At 46.5% G+C, this 21,384-nt stretch overlaps 1 protein-coding gene and 1 long non-coding RNA gene across 4 annotated transcripts in view; one reads left to right on the top strand and one right to left on the bottom strand.

The window, feature by feature from the left end:
- LOC142666058 (uridine-cytidine kinase-like 1) lies at positions 1-19,900 on the top strand. 3 transcript variants are annotated; one of them, XM_075845937.1, is made up of 15 exons: positions 1-98; positions 5,524-5,708; positions 6,231-6,337; positions 6,659-6,829; positions 8,113-8,184; positions 8,314-8,503; positions 8,625-8,686; positions 9,839-9,855; positions 17,195-17,293; positions 17,482-17,575; positions 18,465-18,527; positions 18,643-18,765; positions 19,172-19,279; positions 19,357-19,513; positions 19,758-19,900. In XM_075845937.1, exons 1-15 carry the CDS (start codon positions 46-48, stop codon positions 19,826-19,828), a joined length of 1,572 nt encoding a protein of 523 aa, XP_075702052.1. In that variant the 5' UTR covers positions 1-45; the 3' UTR covers positions 19,829-19,900. The 3 variants fall into 3 exon arrangements, with proteins under 3 accessions (XP_075702052.1, XP_075702051.1, XP_075702053.1); XM_075845936.1 differs by having other exon boundaries at positions 4-98; positions 5,521-5,708; XM_075845938.1 differs by lacking the exons at positions 19,357-19,513; positions 19,758-19,900 and having other exon boundaries at positions 4-98; positions 5,521-5,708; positions 18,905-19,264.
- Positions 9,628-21,384, bottom strand: part of LOC142666061 (uncharacterized) — a 46,153-nt gene continuing 34,396 nt past the window's right edge. Inside the window, exon 3 of the long non-coding RNA XR_012851628.1 lies at positions 9,628-9,905. This is a non-coding gene — a long non-coding RNA (uncharacterized LOC142666061). The remainder of the gene's footprint in view (positions 9,906-21,384) is intronic.

Genomic DNA, 21,384 nt, shown 5'->3' with positions numbered 1-21,384 from the left:
ATTACCGACAACCTCTGCGGCTCCTGCTTGTGACATTCCCCTGCAATGGCGGAGCCTGAGAGAGTCTGGTCTGGGAAGGAGGTTGGGGGCATTGAAAGGTGAGAGGGAGACTGGAAGAGGGAGGAGACAGGTTACCGTGGTTTGGAGTAACTACAGTAATGGAGAGGAAGGAGACGACATTGTAAGACTTTGGGAGCTGCTGCTGTGTCACTCTTAGCCCGGTCTCTCCACGGCTGTCGTGTAACTACAAATCACAGCAGGTGCAAGGTTGAGAATTGTAGTTTAACAACAATGCTAGAGCATTTGCAACAGCCGCAAAGCTTCTCCATGAAGCTGCCGCAAAGCTTCTCCATGAAGCTGCCGCAAAGTGTCGCACAGCTCGGGTCATGTGATGGACGTGCAATTATTGCACAACGCCCCCCCCCCCCCCCATTTCCAGAACTCTGCAGGGGGCAGCGGTCACTACAACCATCAAGGTTCAGACTGTTTCCTCACCATTTCCAAGATCTCTGCTTGCTGTCAGTGACTAGGAACATTGTTGTTTACACATAGAGGCTAAAAACCGGTAAAGACTTAAAGCTCTGTTCACATTAGCATCATGGATTCTATTCTTCGGATTGTCTCATGAAGACCGCCCCTCTCCATGTGCTCCATTTAGTGTAGACTCCCCTCTATGAGCCAGAACGGACGGCGCCGTAGCACATGGACGACCGTTCCATCTCCCCTCCAGGCTGTGGGGGCTTCTGGAACCCTTTTTAAAAGGGGCTTTATCTGAAGAGACCCTTTAACGCAGCCATAACCGCTTATATGTTTTGAATCCCTTGTGGATCCAGCAGGTGTTTCATTTTTTTTTAAGGCCTGAATAGCGCAAAAGAATTTGCTATAGTTGCCGCTGAGGCACAACAGAAAATAAATGGAATGGGGAACAGTGTTTTTGTGAGCTGAGGGTTTGTTACAGTTGTATCCAGTCGAGATAATCCTCAGGGCTTAAAAGGGTATTCCGGTGGCGTGATGACGTCTTCCGAGATACTGGAGCGCGTTCTAGCAGCGGCCGTGTCACCTGTCTGAGCCGTCTTTCTACTTTCCTAAAATTCTCCGCTTTTATCAAAGCGCGCTCACGACGGCCGGCGCGCCCTGATTGGCTAATCTCTGAGCAGCCTGACGCACGTCCAACTTGGCGCATGCGCGTTCTTGAGGGATACTAGACCGTGAATGGGCCAGACTATGTGACGATATTGTTTTATTCTCGTTTCGACAAGGGGCACGTGCAAAATACAGACTTTTTTCTTATGAAAAACTAGGATTACGTTAAATTGATACATTATAGCCCATCCAAAAGTTATAAAATGTAACTGGATTACCCCTTTAAGGGCGTGGCCTCCAGACTGCTACAATGTATCTATGAGGACAGGAGAGAGATTTGTGCTCTGATGTGATGTTTATCTCACGGAAGATTGTCTAGACTGCGTACAATTGTAACAAACCTTCAGCTGTGAGAAGTAGAAGGGCTAGTTTACATGGAGTATTTTGGCGCTGTTTTTGAAGCGGAACCCGAGTTGGAAACAGCGGCGATAAAAAACGCCCGAAATCGCCTCCCCATGAGTTCAATGTGAGGCGGAGGCGTTTTTTTTTTCCTGCGAGCTGTAAAAAACGTGCGTGCATAGGTTTTCTCCCTTTGGGTGTAAGCAAGAATATTGCTTTTCACTGACAGCAAGCACGTGTTTTGAAATGGTGATGAAATGTATTAGAAAGTTGCAGATCTTTTCATTTTACAGAAACCCCCTGAAGACGTTACCAGGGGAGGGGGGGGCATTGTATGACCGTCTTGTTTGTATACTTACTGTAGGGGATGTGGGGGGTTATAGTACAGTGATGTCGCCGCGGCTCCGGTTTCGCCATTCTTGTCCTGTAGCCGATGTCACCGGGTCGCTGTTCTGCTGTGTAAGGTTTGACCTATGAGTGACGGCGACTTCTGTACACGTAGAAGGGGCTTCTTTTTGAGAACCCATTTTAATGTTTCGCTGTAACTCCGAATTGTGTGCTGAGCTGTGATTGGCTCAGAGGGACCATAGCTCATGGATAGCGCCGCCCTGACGTCACAGGGGGTTGTTAAAATGAGGACCAGGTCTATCCCCGGAACCTTTAGGACAATTCCACTTGGCGATAATGAATACTTTTCAAAAATGTGCCAATTAGTGCATCCAAAAATATGTAAACAGGATTTAATGGGGCTTGGGTCAGATGGCGTTAATGGGGGTCATGTGAAATAGCCTGTGCAAAGAACTCTGAGAATGCAGCCCCCTATAATCTAATATTCGTGGCAGCAATGCACGATATGGCACTGCGATCAACACAAAGTGGGATAATCGTGGTGCATTAAAGGGACACTCCGGACAAATCTATAACACTGGGTTATTCCTAATGCAGGTCTATAGGGGGTGGTATGTGACACAGGGATTCACAGAACAGCGTCGTGCCCCCTCCCGCAGGCTCTGCATTAGGCATCAGTTTTGTTCGGAGCGTCCCTTTAAGCTTTATTTAAGATTTGAGGACCCCTTTAAATTGAGTGTTGGTAAACAGGGCAGGGTGTCATACACAGGTCAACATGCCCCCATTCCATAATTAAAGGGACATACACTGTAGATAGCTGCAACAATTGGAAAATCGTTTCGATCCTTTTCTTAACATTGCACGATGATCAGTAGGGATCGCCTCTTGTGGTCAATCACCGTTACGCCTGCCGTTAGTGATGATCGCACGCGTCCTGTGACCAGCCGTGTTTGTTGTGCTTGGTTTTGCACAGCCATATTTATATCCTCCAGGCTATTAATACCAGCCTGGAACATAATCCCTACTTGAGAGGGACACAGGATTTTCTCCGGATGAGTCTGTCCCTGTGTCCTGGTTCGGGGGTGACCGGGTGTTGGAATCTTGGGGCGCACACCAGGTCAGTGCTACTTACCTGCCCGGTCCCAGATCCTTACTGACCCTATAGCCCTGAGTCTTGTATCCGCAGCAGTCGCCTCCACGTATTGTGCTGCCCTATAGGCACCTGGCAGCTGTTCCGATCTCCTATAACACAGCGGTGCAGCTTCTCTGCAGCTTGTTTTTGTTGCTCTGTGTCAGGATTGTTGTGACTGCTTCAGCCTGAGCCAGGACATTTTAGAAGCTTTGTAATGATGCCCCGAGGATCGCGTGACGTCCCCACCTCCCGACATTACGCCGTCACCCCCTTCCCTGCGCTAAATAAACCTGCTGTCCTGCGATGTACGTGGACGCAGCCGTCCGGTCATCCAGCTAGAAAATCTCTGTAGAGCAGCGTGCGGTAACGAATGGCGTAGAGCCGTGTCCTCGTATATTGTCTATTATACTGGATGTGGGGGGGGGGGGGGTCGAGTCTTCAGGACTACCGGGAAGGTTTGCAGCAGTGATTTCCTGACTATAATAATGTAAAACGCGTTGGCATTGATCCTCTTACCGGTGGACGGGGCGGCCGGTTATTTTAGAATCTGTTCGTGTTGTAATTCCTTAATATTTGCTTCATTGAGATGAAAGGGTCTTTAACCTTTCCCGCTGTCTGCGTGAAAAGCATAGGGTCTCCGCAGCTTGGTCCGTGTATATATACGGGATAGAGCAATGATGTCGCTATATGTATATGTTTGGTGTATATGTTGATGCCATAGAGAATCATTAGCCAAACTTATGCAAAAAGTTTGCATATATTTGGTCCGTATACATTGGTTTACCGTTTTTTTTATAAAGCGTAGAAGACTTACGCATTTCATACAAGGTGATTACGCAAGAAAACATATACAGTGTCCTATAACGGCAGACGTATGAAAGTTTATAGGCCTAGAGTTGTAGACGTAAGATCGGGTTCACATTGTTGGTGTTTCCGTTGTTCTGCTTCCTCCGTCATACAACGAAAATACCAGAAGCGCCGGTTTCGTTGTATGACGGACATCACTAGCGCTTGACGGAACCCATTGGCTTTTATGGGTTCTGCCAGGTTTCCGTGATTTTACCAGCATGCTGCGCTATTGTGTCCGGTATTTTTGGCTGGATCGGTGACGGAGCCCGCGACGCAGATGTGAACCGGTTCTTAGGCTGAATTCAGATGCGGCAGGGCTATAGTGGATTTTTCGGTTCAAACTCTGCACCAAAATCCTGCAACAAATTTACAGTACAATGTCAGTATATGGGATCATATAAAACCCCATTCGCACTTGGTGGATTTTTCTGCTGCAGATTTTATTATTTGTGGCACACTTATTATATTGTGAAATTCGCTTCAAATCCACGTCAAAATCTGTGGCGGAAATCGGGGTACTCTGTGTTTTGTTTTTTTTACTGCAGATTTTGCCGTCTGCAATGCAAAGGGTGAAATCCGTGAAGTCCGGATATAACGCGTGCAGATTTTGCTGTGTTTTTCGCGTTTAATTTTTCCTTCAAACATTGACGCCAAGTGTAATGCTGGAATAAAATGCGTAGTTTTAGGCTGGGTTCACATGAGCATGTTACGTCCGTAATGGACGGAACGTATTTCGTCCGCAAGTCCCGGACCGAACACACTGCAGGGAGCCGGGCTCCTAGCATCATAGTTATGTACGATGCTAGGAGTCCCTGCCTCGCTGCGGGACAACTGTCCCGTACTGTAATCATGTTTTCAGTACGGGACAGTAGTTCCACGGAGAGGCAGGGACTCCTAGCATCGTACATAACTATGATGCTAGGAGCCCGGCTCCCTGCAGTGTGTTCGGTCCGGGACTTGCGGCCGAAATACGTCCGTCCATTACGGACCGAACATGCACGTGTGAACCCAGCCTTATACAGCGGTAAAAAAACAACAACCACACATTACGTTCCAGACACACTGCAGGGGGTCTAAACATAAAAATACCAAAATCTGGTATCCAAGGGAGATGTCCGTAGACAGAGGCCAGGATGCAGATAGCGCTGTCCATTCCCTGCTGTTGTGTGGATCTTGTGCTGTCGCAGAACATCGCGCCCAGCCTGCAGCTCTGTAAAAACGACATTTTCTCAGACACGCATTGAGGTTTCATTAATAAACTGAGACATTGTGACCGATACGTTTTCTGATGGATCTAAACGGACGCTGACTGACTGGTATTATTGACAGCGAGAATAGAGAATCAGACGGCACTATTCTTACCATCAAAAATACAGGGAAGCTGGACCGTAATCCCGAAAGATCCCTCGAGCGGTAGTGTGAACATCGCCTCTACGGTTTTGAGTACAATGATCTTGTAACACAGGACCGGAGGGCAGAGCTGTCAATCACACTGCAGCCCCGCCCACATTCGGCTGCTCTGCACTGTAAACAATGGGGACATTGAAACAAGATATTTTATTTTTTCTTTAAACCTTAGAATTTTACCTTTATTCAGTGATCGTTGCTATTCATATAGTACCCGTTCTAGATGTTACCCATCCATGGATTATCTTCCTGTTGATCCTTTTCCTCCTTTACTAATATTTTTCATCCCCTGTTATCGCCAGCAGCGCAGACTCCGGTCATGGCTTACTACCCCCAGCCGGCTCCGGACGATCCAGCCGAAGGCGGACGACCAGCCAGTGTAAGTCAGAGCCCCCTCTCCTCAGAACCAGCAAGAGGACCATCTACACCGCCGGACGACCTCCTTGGTACAACGAGCACGGGACGCAGTCTAAGGAGGCTTTTGTGATCGGTAAGACTTCAGCAGTCAGAAACTTTTTATGCAGAGAATGTGTTACTAGGCGGTCGCTGCAAAATCAGCCAGAGATATCGGGAGCCAGATCTAATAAGACAACCCCCCCCCCCCCCTATGTAAGCAACTAATCACAAAGTATCTCCCCTGCTGGGACCCCAGTGATCAGCTGTGATCTGTGGGGAAACCTGGCAGTAAGTGTTTAATTTCCCTGCAGCGCCACCACAGGACAAGTGAAGCATTAGCTTTTACACGGGCCAATAATTGGGCAAACTAGCGCTCTTCCCCATACACGATCGATGATTAATCCTTGTGAAAGGAGCAGACGAGCTGTCACGTTGATCAGCGCTCGAGCAAGAGACGTTTTATGGAACCGCTTCACACCAAGAGATGAGGAGCCCCCTCTATAAACTCCTCCAATAGGGTGTATGAAAATTTGTTTTCTAAACTGAACAACCCCTTTAAGTGGTTTTTCATACTTTTACATTTTTTATTGCTCTACTTCACTCTTTTTCATGCCAGGTCTAGGTGGTGGCAGCGCGTCTGGTAAAACCACCGTTGCCCGGATGATCATTGAAGCTCTGGATGTCCCCTGGGTGGTCCTCTTATCTATGGACTCTTTCTACAAGGTAAACCCAAATCTTTCAATGTATGTCCCTCCAAATGCCCCAATCCCCGGTACGTCCATTAGGGGGAGCTTCGTATCATCGGTAATTGGAATGGATATCCCTTCTGCTATTAAAAGAGGTTTGGCAGCAGCTCCGGCAGTGTACTAAGCTGCTGCATAACCTCTTTAAGCAGAGAAGCGCATCACACAATAAAGTACCCCGACTTTACATTATTAAGAATATTAGAAGTCACCTTGGAGTTGGACACTTGGTTTTAATGTGACTTGCAAAAGTATTCAACCCCTGATAACTTTAATATATAATCCATGTTCGGTCTTGCAGGTGCTGACGGAAGAACAGGAGGCCCAGGCGGCCTGCAATGAATATAACTTTGATCACCCGGACTCGTTTGACTTTGACCTCATGATCAGCACATTGAAGAAGCTGAAACAGGGAAAGAGTGTGAAAATCCCCACATACGACTTCAGCACTCACAGCCGAACCAAAGATTGGGTGAGGGGATGGACGGGGGGGGGTCGCACTGCAGTGGTTTAGGAGGGGGAGATGTTCAGGACCGGGCTATTTGGAGCCTTCAGGACCCGTTTAGCCATTTTCTGCTTGCGTTGGGCCTGGTTCACATTGCGTTGTAGCCCGATGTTTAGCGTGCGCGTCGGGAAATCTCTTGACGTACACACTAAACGTGTCCATAGGGGCCCCGTTAGGCAAATGGAGGCTAAAAGAATCTCCCTTTGGCCTCCGCCGGGCTGGTAAAGAATGGTATACTTTTTTTTTTTTTTGGAGGATGGAATAACATAGTAGTCTACGCTGCTCCATCCCTAAGGAACCCACAAAAAGAAAAACATATATTAATTTTTTTTTAACACCGAAGGCTATGTGTACTGGAGGCTGCTTTATGGCATCGGTCAGAGGTATACATTAAACATATACCTTGGGGAGCTTCCCCAGGGACAAAGTCGGCAGGAAGAGCATCCGGTAGCGCTCCCCGGGGATTCCGGCCCTGGGGTAGCCCCTGATGTCACTTTCCATATATGGAAAGTGACGTCAGAGGTTTTCAACTATGGAGTCTCCGACCAGAGTAGCGGTAGCATTCTGACAAGGGACTCCGGGATTGTAGAAGCCCATGATGTCACTGTCCATATATAGGGTAATTGGGTCAGGGCAAGTGATGGGTGTGGGAAGCGTTTTTGGGGGGAGGGTATTTTTTGTCTATTTTTATTGAATCTATTGTTAGTTTTTTAACGATTATTTTATTTTTATTATTCTGGTCGGTCCCTCAAAGGTCAGAAAAGACATTTGGGGACTTTATTATTTCGTGATTTTTTTTTTTTTACACTATACTTTACTCTTTCGCTGTAACTGGGGCTGCACAGATACTGTTGTAGCGACTATTGTTGCTGTGCCGGGGCTAGTTAGACCCAGCAGCAGCCCCCCCACTACCGGCATGCCAGCGATCATGTGACCAGTCGGGCCAATAGAGGCTCATTGAGTGCTAAACGCGTGAGTACAGAAAATACAGAAGCGGTGAAAACTTCTCTCCAGGGTCAGACACCGTCGGCCGCCATCTTAAACCCACGCCATAAATGTACTACGGCGCGGGTTTAAGGACCTGTACCGCTCGCCGGAAATATACAGCGGACAGTCGAGGGGGGATTTCAGGCATTTACGTTTATCACTATGGGATCGGTAATATAATTTAGATCGGTGGTGGTCCAACAGATGAGACCCCTGATATTCGTACATATATGATCTTCATTTCCTTGTGATCTTTTCATTAGAAAACCCTTTACGGAGCCAACGTGATCATCTTTGAAGGGATCATGGCATTCGCACACGCAGATCTTCTAAAGGTTTGTACTTTTTGGGTTTGGGGTTCATATTTACTATTATCTTCCTATAGGTCACGATATATACGGTAACCCGGCTGTATACACACTTCTTACCCCATCTTAAAGTAGTTGCCTGCGTTTTCATTGCAGCTTCTAGACATGAAGATCTTTGTAGACACAGATTCCGATATCCGCCTTGTACGGAGGCTTCGGAGGGACATCTCAGAGCGAGGCCGAGATATTGAGGGAGTCCTCAAACAGTACCATGCCTTTGTGAAGCCGGCTTTTGACCAGTACATACAGCCCACTATGCGCCTTGCAGATATTGTCGTGCCGAGAGGTAAGATACTGTAGAGCTTCAAGTGAGAGAGAAATATCCGGTGGGGGGGCGGATGGGACTACCATAAAGGGGGTCACCACCAATTTTGTTTGAACTTTCCTCTCGTTCCTATGTCTTTCAGGTAGCGGTAATACAGTGGCCATTGACTTGATTGTGCAGCACGTACATAGTCAGCTGGAGGAGGTGAGTGGAAATGAAGACTCAGTATAGGAGCCATTGTTGTAACACCCAGTCACCACCTCATGCTTAAAGGGGCCATATCATGAGACATGCGACACCTTTTGAAAACTTTTTTTTTTTTTATATAGAAATATAATATCTATAAGTGTGTTTTCTGTAACTTTGTAATGACTTTTTATTAAAAATTATCTTTACTTTTTGAGATACAGCTGCTTTGTATCCTGTATATAGAGCAGCTGTATCTAGCGCTGAAACCTGAATCCGTCAGGTTCGCAGGACTGACGGGTTCAGCGAGATCGGGTCCTGTGTCTCTTGCAGGTTCGAGCGGTTATTGATCACATCTAAGTTATGAACGGTCAGAGACACGCAGAACCCTCTGTCACTGAACCCGTCGGTCCCGCTGACCTGATGGATTCAGGTCTCCGCGTAAGATACAGCTGCTCTATATACAGGATACAAAGCAGCTGTATCTCAAAAAGTCAAAATAATTTTTAATAAAAATTAGAAAGTTGCGCCAATCACACTCTCATGCAGTTTTATTTTTTTTAAAATAGTCGTTCTCAAAAGGTGCTCATAGCCCTTAAGGTGGATTTTTCTGCCCACAAGTGTCGATCGATAATATAACGAGTCAATCGGCGCTTGTTAACCAGCCCTTTTACACGGGCCGATGCTATACTGTATAGGTACGAACCATTAATAATACAATCGTTTGGTCCCTATCGGTTTGCATTACAACCATGACTTTATTGCCTGCAAAAGTGATGTGATTAGCCGATGAACGGGCGTTCAGACTGATCGCGGCTCCGTCACACAGGCCAATAATTGGCCGAGTGAGCGTTGTAACGTATGCTCGTTCTCGATTGGCCGGTGTAAATGGGCCTTAACCTACCTGTTCCAATGACCGTGGCTGCCGTTAGACATCCATAGAGTGCTACATCGAGGAGTGCAGGAACTCTATGCATTTTAATTATTCAGAAATAATTGCTACATGGGGTGATATACCACGTGCCTCAGGAAGCCCCGCTGCATGCTGATCTTATTCCAGTAAACGAGGGGTGCCCTGCGGGGGATCTTTGGGGCTTCCAGGAGTTGCTCTTTGTGTCTGTCTATCTGTGTCCTCTTCAAGCTGTCTGTATGTCTGTCCCATTGCTGCAGAGGGAGATCAGTGTCAGGTAAGAGACCCGCAGACGTTTGCTGCTCTGTCCGTGTCGATCGGCCCTTCCTGTGGAAAGATATCTCGTTCTGAGAATCGGGTCCCATGATGACCGCGTTAAGTGATGTCAAGACATTTACCACAACGATGACATCACTAAAATAAGTGATATATGGGGGATACAGGGAAAATATGAAAGCAGTGAACAAATTGTATATAGTAGATGGAGATTACTGCCAGGGATACACCATACACTGCCCACCAGTACCCTATAGAATCTGCTGCCCTGTAGCCCTCCCAGGCCTCGATTCCTAATCTCTGCCCCACCCCATTGCCAATTTGGCCCTAAATTAAATGCCCACTATAGCATGTCATTTTTAAGTACACAATTCTGTGCTGACTAGCATCTTAAAATACCTTTTTAGCAATCAGAGTCCCATTTTTTTCTGTCTGCCTGCAGCCACCACTAGAGGGAGCTAACTGCATACTGTTATTTTAAATGTATGCAGTATACTCCCCCTAGTGGTCGCTGCAGACTCTTAAAATATAACAACTTTTCTAAGACTTTTGACATGTCAGAAGTTTTGATCAGTAGGGGTCCAAGGGAGCGGTGTATGAACTCATAGACTTTCTATTAAGCCCGTACACTGCTCGCTCAGCTTTCCAAAGAGAGACCATTAGAAACGAAGCGGCACACCGCTCACCTGAGCGCTACTGTCACTTTGTTTTGGTGATTAGTGGGGGTCTCAGTACTCGAACCCCACTGATCAAAATTTCTGACATGTCCAAAGTTTTATAAATGTTTACTTACACGTCTGAGCAGGGGATTTGGAGCTCTGTATCAGACAAATGGAACTCCAACTGCTATAAAGAGATATTAGGAAATTGATCAGCACCGAATGTTGGACTTCCGTGAATTAAAAACAGCAAGAAAATGATGTTCAGTTCCAGGGTGGACAGTCACTCTAAACTTAAGGTTCGAGTTAGGCCATGTTCACACTGAGGTTTTTTTTGCAGACAGATTTTGCCCTGCCTGCACTTTCTTTGACACATTTTTCGGCTCTGGCCATTGAGCACTGTAGGCAAAAAACTCATCGAAAAATGCTTTCTCTGCCTCCCATTGATTTCAATGGGAGGTCAGAGACGGAATCGCGAGAAGAGAATGACGCTTTTTTTTTTCCCACAAATGTTTTTTTCCCCGCTTTTGGGAAAAGAACGCCTCCGCATCCCATTGAAATCAATGGGAGGCGATTTGACGGTTTTTGGTGCGGTTTCCTTGTTGAAAACCGCTCCAATAAACTTTGTGTGAACTAGGTCTAAGGGCAGATTCAGACGAACGTTGCGTTTTTGCGCGCGCAAACAACGCGGCGTTGTGCGCACGCAAAAAACACTTGACAGCTGCGTGTGTCATCCGTGTATGATTCGCGGCTGTGTGATTTTCGCGCAGCCGCCATCATAGAGATGAGGCTAGTCGACGCCCGTCACTGTCCAAGGTGCTGAAAGAGCTAACTGATCGGCTGTTAACTCTTTCAGCACCCTCGACAGTGAATGCCCATCACAATATCGAGAAACCTGTTAAAAAAAAAAGAAAAAGTTCGTACTTACCGAGAACTTCCCTCCCGGCCGTTGCCTTGGTGACGCGTCCTTGGTGACGCGCCTCTCGACATCGGGCCCCACCTCCCTGGATGACGCGGCAGTCCATGTGACCGCTGCAGCCTGTGATTGGCCTGTGATTGGCTGGAGCTGTCACTTGGACTCATCCCGGGAGGTCAGACTGGAGGAAGAAGCCGGGAGTTAGCGGTAAGTCAGAACTTCGTTTTTTTTTTTCTACACGTTCATGTATATTGGGATCGGAAGTCACTGTCCAGGGTGCTGAAACAGTTTAACTCTTTCAGCACCCTGGACAGTGACTTTCTCCTGACGTCGCGTACCGGAAATTTTTTTGCCGAGTTCGGCCGAACCCGGTGAAGTTCGGTTCGATTGTCCGGGTTCGCTCATCTCAAAGACACTCCGTTTGGATGTTTGGAAACAGAAAAGCACGTGGTGCTTTTCTGTTTACATTCATCCTTTTGACAGCTGGTGCGCCGTTTCAGTTGGTTCGCACGGAAGTACTTCCGTGCGACCTGCGTGGTTTTCACGCACCCATTGACTTCAATGGGTGCGTGATGCGCGAAATACGCAGAGATATTGAGCATGTCGCGCTTTTTGCGCAGCTGACAAACGCTGCGCAAAAAGCACGGACTGTCTGTACTGCCCCATAGACTTGTATTGGTCTGTGCGTGGCGCGTGAAAACCACGCGGCCCGCACGGACCCGATACACGTTCGTGTGAATCCCCCCTAAGGGTGGGATTCACATGCAGCAGATTTTGTTGCAGAAATTTTTGCAACTAAGGGCTTGTCCTCACGTAACAGAAATTCTGCAGAAATTCCGCTGCGGAAAAACCGCACCATTTCCTGCGTGTTTTTTACTGCAGAAAACGGTGCGGATTTTGCTGCGTTTTTCACAATGTTGGGGGATGGTGACGACATCTCTGAAAAACGCAGCAATTCAGTCAGTTGATATTTCTGCTCGGAGTATTTACGCAGCGTGGATGACATTCGTTAAATCTCCCCCACTTTGCTGCTATTGTATTCTGCGTATTTTCCATCTGCAGTTCCGGACAGAAAATACGCAGCAATTCCGTTACGTGTCATTCATTTATCTGGACGTGCGGAAATCTTTACACCTTCTGCAGAAGGAACCAATTCTGATGAATAGAACTGAAATTCAGTCGCAGAAATTTCTACAACAAAATCTGCCATGTGTGACTGCAGCCTAATATGGGACAGGCTGGTTGCTAGGGATATGCTGCCTAACAACCAGTCTTAGCTTGGCAGCAGTCTCCGCTCTTTTTTTTTAAGATCTAGTAAGGTGGAAAACCTTATTACATTACAGTGACGGTTGGGTGCTGGGCCGTGCTGGGCTCTTCACACTTTTGCAGCCGGTCCCTCCACCTGTTTGGTAAAATCTTTGACAATACGGAGTCCTTCACATCTGTGCCTGTCCGTCGCTGACAGAACGTATGTCTCTTTTCTACCCCTCCCATGTCTCATGTGGCCTCGGCGAGGTCTAGGGTGGAGGGGTATTTTCCACTGTTGGTCAGGCTGTGTGGTGAGAGCAGGAAACTGCCCACACTCCTTCCTCTCATCGCTCCGCACACCGCAGCGGAAGCTTCCTGTCATAAGTGTCAGCTCGGCCTCGCTGCCTGGACGCTGCACCCCGAGCTGCTATTTTCAGATTTTACTTTGGCGTTCAGATAGAGATCTGTCAGAACCGCAGAAGACGGAACAACTGCACATTGTACAAGCTACGGCAGGTTATTACCCATACATGATGGGGGATGTAGTGCTGTGTCCGAGAGCTTAGATACAGCAGCTCAGCAGATATTACACACTAGGATTTAGATACACAGCTCAGCAGACATCATCACACAGGATAGGCTTAGATACACAGCCCAGTGAACAGGATCACATAGGATAGGATTAGATACTCCAGCTCATCAGCATATTATCACACATGAGGCTTAGATACACAGCTCAGCAGACCGCATCACACAGGATAGGTTTAGATACACAAGTTCTGCAGCAGGCAGTATCACACAAGATTAGATTCACGAGCTCACCACGGTATCACACAAGATTAGATACACAAGCTCACCACAGTATCACACAAGATTAGATACACAAGCTCAGCAGACAGTATCACACAAGATTAGATACACAAGCTCAGCAGACAGTATCACACAAGATTAGATACACAGCTCAGCAGACAGTATCACACGAGATTAGATACACAGCTCAGCAGACAGTATCACACATGAGATTAGATACACCGCTCAGCAGACAGTATCACACATGAGATTAGATACACAGCTCAGCAGACAGTATCACACATGAGATTAGATACACAGCTCAGCAGACAGTATCACACATGAGATTAGATACACAGCTCAGCAGACAGTATCACACATGAGATTAGATACACAGCTCAGCAGACAGTATCACACATGAGATTAGATACACAGCTCAGCAGACAGTATCACACATGAGATTAGATACACAGCTCAGCAGACAGTATCACACATGAGATTAGCTACACAGCTCAGCAGACAGTATCACACATGAGATTAGATACACAGCTCAGCAGACAGTATCACACATGAGATTAGCTACACAGCTCAGCAGACAGTATCACACATGAGATTAGATACACAGCTCAGCAGACAGTATCACACATGAGATTAGATACACAGCTCAGCAGACAGTATCACACATGAGATTAGATACACAGCTCAGCAGACAGTATCACACATGAGATTAGATACACAGCTCAGCAGACAGTATCACACATGAGATTAGATACACAGCTCAGCAGACAGTATCACACATGAGATTAGATACACAGCTCAGCAGACAGTATCACACATGAGATTAGATACACAGCTCAGCAGACAGTATCACACATGAGATTAGCTACACAGCTCAGCAGACAGTATCACACATGAGATTAGATACACAGCTCAGCAGACAGTATCACACATGAGATTAGCTACACAGCTCAGCAGACAGTATCACACATGAGATTAGATACACAGCTCAGCAGACAGTATCACACATGAGATTAGATACACAGCTCAGCAGACCCTGTCCCTGGAGATTATTTTTTGGATGAAATTCAGTGACATGACATGATGGGGAATGTAGTGCTACGTAGTTATGAGGCTGTATCATACAGGATAGGATTAGATACACCGGCTCATCAGAAGTGGAACGTTTAACAACCATTTGGAGGCCATAATAGTTGTCACCCAGCTTTCCCAGAATCTGATAAGACACAGATGGCTCGTCCTCTAGAGAAAACGAATGACATTGTAAGTTAGTAATTGATCCAGAACTTCCTTCCTTACTGCCAATTGCTCTCGTTTCCCTCCTATGTGTGACTCCCCCCTTTCTGCTCATCCCCTCCTTCATTGCTGTGTGTATTCTGGGCAGAGGAAGCTCCGCTGGGACATGTGAGATCCGTGTTCAGGCTGCCTGCGTGTGTCTTCACCTCCATTAACCCCTCGTGGGCTCGCTCTGCATTATTCTATCTGTGTGACGGCCACTGATCTGACCCGCTTAACCCACTCGCATGTCTGCCATATGTGATTTGTTTGCAGCAGATGTGATCTATAAAGTGTAGGGTCACCTTTAAACGTTGGGCGACGTCTAGATCTAGTCTACATATATTGTTGTGGGACTTTGTAATCGCTTTACTTTTCATGCACAACATATCCCCTTCATCCAGACATGCGGAGCTTTCGACTTCACGTCTCCCTGCTGGTTCAGTGTCTGTATAGATCATAATCTGATGGGTGAATAAGATTGTATACCAGTCATCTGTCGTAGAAACCACGTCACGTGACGCATTGACCTAATATACTGTATTAGGGGTGTGTCTGACAGCAAAGTGTTGACTGATTCCAAGTAGCAACCAGCAGACTTGTGAACTCCGCTCCACATAGGAATAGCTTATAAGGCATGATGCTACTCAAGATCTGAGGAGGTGTTTGTATGGGCTGGGTCAATGACATGCCATGTTAAGATCGAACGATCACATCCTGTATAGAATCTATATACATCCGTTCGTACTGTGAGGTGGCTCCATCAGAATACGGTTATGAGACGTTATTGCACCATTATCCTGCTTTCTCATTTGGCTCAGTGGACTATGGGTCCCCATTACAAGGTTGTAGTCCAGTTACAGTCCCTATCCCTGCAGCCCCTATAGCGAAGCCTCCGCTCAAGATCAGTAGAAATATTTTTGCATAGTCATGTCAACCTGAAGGTTACGGTAAGTGGGACAGCTCGGACTCCCCCATAAACATGCTCCTTTGGCTCGGCAAAGTGCATTTTATTTCAATAGGCGCGGGAGATAAGTGGCTGCCAGATTCCTGGCACTGCTTATCACGAAACACAATGGAATGAGACTGGTTGAAATGCAATATCTTCCTTGTTTCCCTTGATGTGAAAGGTAGGGGACATTTTTGCAGTCCCTGTGGACATGCGGACCCGGTCTCATTTTGCAGGATCCTAAATCTGTCTTTAGGCAGAAATCAAAATGCTACGAACTCCAGCTCGGCAATCCCGTACTGAACAAAAGAAACCTGTCCAAGGAGGATAATCCTCATTTATGGATGACCCTATGATGGAACTGCCCAAACTCTGCACCACAGAAGCTGCTCCATGCAAAGCAAAGGTCCATTCATCTCAATGGTGTCTGGTTTCTAGTAGCAGAAGTCTCTGAGCTGTGCCAAAGGGATCTGATCGCTCTATAGAGCCAAATCCTTCAATCTGGATTTCCCCTTTAATGTATTCTGGCTGATCGCCACGGGTTCGGCCTCTCTACCCCCCCGGGCATATAGACAGGGGTGGTCTTTATTTCACAATATGCAGCATCCATAGTAGTGTGCAGATGTCCATGTTAGATGAGAAAATGTAATGTCCAAAAGGTGACCCTACACATTTATATGTTTTATTTTCTTGTGTGAAGCATAAACTAATGTTATCTCTGTAGCTTCCGTTAGATGTGTATAGGTCTGCTTGCCATGCCACTCAGAGGCTCACCTTATGGGTTAAAGGCGTACGCTTAGTACAAGTTTGTTGTTGCCATGTTGCATTTACTTGAACCACCCATAACATGGTAGTAACACCTGGCAGCTTCACGGTTATAGTACGGCTAGACTGACAAGCTGCCATGTTTTTGGATCATCCCGCCGGCTACGCCAACTTCACTACAATCCATTCATTCATGTAGCTGCCATGTTGAGTTGGAAGAGGAAGTAAAGGCTACAAATGATCTTTCAGACCCCATTTCTTTTATTACTTTGGGTGTGGAATATAATAGGGGGCGACCAGGACACTATATTATCTATGCATGTATGGACTATGTCTGGACCAGAGGTTGAACTTGAGACCCCCCCCCCAAATATCGCCAGCTGTTTATAGTACCGTCTTGGTACAACTGCAACTTCTCCACCTCCTATAACCACACACCTGGTTTGGACGGATCCGTGGTAGACTAGGTTTACGTTCAGCTTTATAGGCAGGTGGTGAAATCCTTTAGACCAGTATAGACCTGTGGCATTACGGGGTAGCAGAGGCTATTATCCTGTACAGTCCTATAGGAGATGAGGCATTGCATGTGTTGTGGAGTGTTGCCTTCTACTGTATGGGGGATGGCTGCTTGGCACTGGTGGATGGGAGGCTTGGCACTAACGCATATGTACAGGTAATCTGCCGGATGTCCCTTATCTCACTTCTCTTCTTCTGACATTAGGGCCGCCCTGGCCTCTGCCCATCAATCGCAGCCACTTCCAAGGACACTCTGCGTATTAAAGGAGACTCCTCAAGTAAGCGTCATGCACACAATAATAAGGTAGGTGATAGCCGGGTGTCGTTTACCTTCTCTTCTCGGCGGACATTTTTGGCCAAGTTTCGCTAATGATGGAGAATTCCCATCCAGAACATCCTTCCTGTTAAAATCCCGGGATAGAATAGAAAACAAATGTATGTTACCAACCAGACTATAGACCCCCTAACATGTCAACGTTTTCCATTATTCAGGAACAAGGAGACGAGTCGGGACGAATTCATCTTCTATTCTCGTCGCCTCATGCGGCTTCTGATAGAACACGCACTGTCCTTTCTTCCATTCAGGGTAAGGGAACAATCATTTTTTTCTGTTTTGGTAGATCAAGGGGTTTTCCCAGAATCAAAAATTAAGTTATCGCCTATGCACAGCAGAAGTGATCGCTGGATCGTGAGAACGGGGGGACTTAACCCCCAGATCCTCCTGGCTGCCCCCCCCCCCCCCCCGCAGTGCTGTTTCCGTCATTCCCATACACTTTGAATGTAGCGGTGGTCGAACATGCACACTGTCGCTGCATTCAAAGTCTTCCTCACTGCGGCCGGTCAGTGAGGAGTATCTGGGGGGTTCAGGACCCCCATTCTCAAAATCTGTGGAGGTCCCAGCGATCAGAGAATTATCACCTATCACCGTGGATAGGTGATAGTTTTGGATTCTGGGACAACCCCTTTAAGCTGAGCAGCAATCCAAGAAATACTTTGGGTGGAGTTCTCCTTTAAGTAGATATATAAATATTTAATTACTATTTGGTAACACTAGTATTAGGGGCGGGGCTGTGACAACTTCCTGTCATTTTGAAGTAGTAGTGGTCACCATTAATTGGTGAAATACTTTCGTTCGTGTAAGGTGTAAAATGGATGGTGTAGTCAAGGGTGTACTTACTATTAGGGCAGCGGCTAAGGCGACCATAGCTCACCCACCTTTACTACGCACTGGGTTCCCCCTATCCCCAGCAAGTAAGGGGGAAACAGCAGATCATTCACTTCTACTAGGGATGGAAATGTGAGGGGAGGGATGCAACACGCTGTGGGCCCCCTGTCCTAAGACTATAATGACATGAACCAGCACCTACAGGGGGCACCGCTGCTCCATATACACCCCATGATATAATTATTATAAGAATGTGAGACTTTCATTTACAAGATTCTGCTCTTCTAAGTTTTCTTGCCTTTTTGCATAGAGCTGCATTGTGCAAACCCCACAAGAACATGACTACAATGGACGGACATATGACGGCAAACGGGTGAGTAATGAGGGTGTGTTTTTACGGTTGTGGCATATGCGGCTGTCTGGCATTATCTGTGCCCGGTATTCATCCCATGTCTGAATATTTGCGTGTTCTCTCATTTCTGCTCTAGATAACCGGAGTTTCTATACTGAGAGCTGGAGAGACGATGGAACCAGCGCTGAGAGCCGTGTGCAAAGACGTGAGAATTGGAACCATTCTTATCCAGACCAACCCCAGCACCGGGGAGCCGGAGGTACGGGGCCACTGGTAGAAAAATTGGGGGCAATAGTTGTAATGAGAATGAACCGGACTAGGAAAATTTTGGCGAGTAATATTTACCGTTCTCCTAAACCTCCGATCTGTGGTCATCAGGAGGTCCTCTCACTTTATAGGGGGGGATTCCGACTCCTATGCTGGGGTAACGATGCTGCGGCTCTTTCTAAAGGCAACGGATGGAATCTCCTGCTGATATAAGTAAAAGGGGAACCTGCTGTATCCAGGATCGGGTGATCAGACAGAACAGATACATAGTGATCGTATTGATTAGATCTAATGCATTTCAGAACGGCAATAATACGGACCCCTGTATACAAGGATCGCTTAGTAAGTAGTAACGCCATGGATGAGATTGTTGTTGGTTTCATCCGTTTCCTCCTCAGCTGCATTATCTCAGACTTCCCAAGGATATTAGTGAGGACCACGTTATTCTGATGGATTGTACCGTGTCCACGGGAGCAGCAGCCATGATGGCCGTTCGGGTACTGCTGGTGAGTGAATGGGGAGACGATCAGGGTTATAATCCGGGGATTTGCCGTCTCAATTCTTCTGTCTTTTCTGCTGACAGGACCACGAGGTTCCCGAGGACAAGATCTTCCTGCTGTCCCTTCTTATGGCGGAGCTGGGAGTGCACTCTGTGGCTTATGCTTTCCCCCATGTACGGATCCTAACCACAGCAGTGGACAAGAAAGTCAACGACATGTTCCGGATCATCCCTGGGATTGGTACGTTTTGCTGGATAATTCTGAGGTGGAGGCAGAAATAATCACGAAAATCTTCAATTTATCATTTCTGTTAAATTACTAAACATTCTTTGGTGGTTTGTCCCATGCGTGGCCCCTTCTCTACCAGGAACAGACCCCCATCATTATTGGACAATTTTGGGAGTCCCCAAACTTTTGCGGCATATCTGATCGATGTGCGATGTAAAGTCCCTTCCCCCCTGGTTAAAAGTGTTTTTCTTTGCAGGTAATTTTGGGGATCGTTATTTTGGGACAGATGCCCCGGCGGACTGGAGTGATGAGGACGATCCGGTCTGATCGGTCCTCCCTTCCTTATTCACATAAATGTTCCTTATTGTGTCGTCGTGATCCAAATCATATTTTTTAAGTAATAAAAAAAAAAAAAAAAAAAAAAAAAAAAAAATCGGACAAACTTCAGTCATCTGTCTAATTATTCCAGAAGATCAATGTGTGATCGATGCCGGGTGGATGATGGCGGAGCCGATAGTGAGAGGCGCGTGAAGCCGCTTATTTTCCTGCGAGTGTTTTCTTTCTGCGTTTTTTGGGGTGGTTTTCGCGTAAAAAAAAAAAACAGGGCCCAAGGAAGGGGCTGATATTTTTCCACACAGATGATCTGAGTCTGATAATTCTGCTCCGTACATAAATGAACTGTTATGTGATTACTCAGGACCCCGTAATCGTATATTATGTTTATAAATAATAGGGGGCAAATATCTGCGCGGTGTGTTCATACAAATAAGGATCCTATTGGATCCCCCCCATTATCCTCCTATTCGTATGTTCACATCATATTACGTTGGGGCTGAATACTCAGATGCTGCTTTTCCGCACGTTTTGCTTTTAAAATCTGCCCCATGGAGGTTTTGGCTTTGAACTTTATAAATCGGCGAGCTGTTTTTAGTGCTTTTCAGTGCCGAATGTCTTTGGCGCTCTTTTTTTTTTTTTCTTCTTTTTAGCGTCCCATTGATCTCAATATGAATTTTCAGGCAGAACGATAAACAATTTTTTTTTGCAAAAGACCTCCAAAACAAGAGAAAGCAAAATAGGTGTTTTCCACACGGATTGTTACGCTGAAAAAGCATCAGAATCGGCTTGCAAGTAAAGCCATGTGAACAAGACCTAACACTGCCAGTGAACGCAGCAGCGTTATAAGAGATGGAGCAGGGAACTGCACTGGACAGACCTGGGGGGGGGGGGGGGGGTCAGTAGTCGGCCTCAGCAAACCTACTATATGGCCTCTTCCAGGTATATTATTAGGACCTCCTTATCCTACCACCTAGTGCAACAGTTATTGGACCAATATGGGCAAAAATACAAATCTGTGCTACAGCCAGTAAATGATAAAGAGCGTAATAACATCAGCAAAAATACAAAATAAAAAAGGCAAGTGGCCAAGGATAGCAGAACAAATCCCAAAAAATGTAAGTCTATAAACGCCAGAAAGCCAAGGTCTGAACATGTAGGACCCCCAAATAGTGGTATTGAGGAGTTACTCGAGGGAGAGAAAGCAGAGTTACTAAATAGGTTATTTAGCTCTGTAAATACAACAGAAGAGCAGCACAGGCAGGGCCAGTGCTGAGGAGCTGGGGCCAGTGCTGAGGAGCGCTGATGTGGCCGGGGCCAGTGCTGTTAATACATCAATTAGTATAGTGAATTGGCTGAATGTAGAGAAGGTCCAAGGTAAGTTAAAATAAATGTACACAAGGCCCCAGGACCAGACGGGTTACACCCAAGAGTTCTTAAAGAACTTAGTTCAGTTATTTCTATCGACCCTTTCAATTTTCAGAGATTCTCTAGTGACTGGTATAGTGCCAAGAGACTGGCGCAGGGCAAATGTGGTGCCGATTGTCAAA

Source organism: Rhinoderma darwinii, chromosome 13, assembly GCF_050947455.1.
Source record: "Rhinoderma darwinii isolate aRhiDar2 chromosome 13, aRhiDar2.hap1, whole genome shotgun sequence".
NCBI lineage: Eukaryota > Metazoa > Chordata > Amphibia > Anura > Rhinodermatidae > Rhinoderma > Rhinoderma darwinii.
The sequence above is the reverse complement of the archived record's forward strand: the minus strand, read 5'-3'. Positions and strand labels throughout refer to the sequence as shown.

Excerpts from the sequence above, each read along its gene's own strand:
- LOC142666058 (XM_075845936.1), top strand. The coding sequence starts at position 46 with ATGGCGGAGCCTGAGAGAGTCTGGTCTGGGAAGGAGGTTGGGGGCATT. Across the intron at positions 8,185-8,313 it reads CACACGCAGATCTTCTAAAG|CTTCTAGACATGAAGATCTT; the intron begins GTTTGTACTTTT and ends TTTTCATTGCAG. Across the intron at positions 19,514-19,757 it reads CCGGATCATCCCTGGGATTG|GTAATTTTGGGGATCGTTAT; the intron begins GTACGTTTTGCT and ends TTTTCTTTGCAG.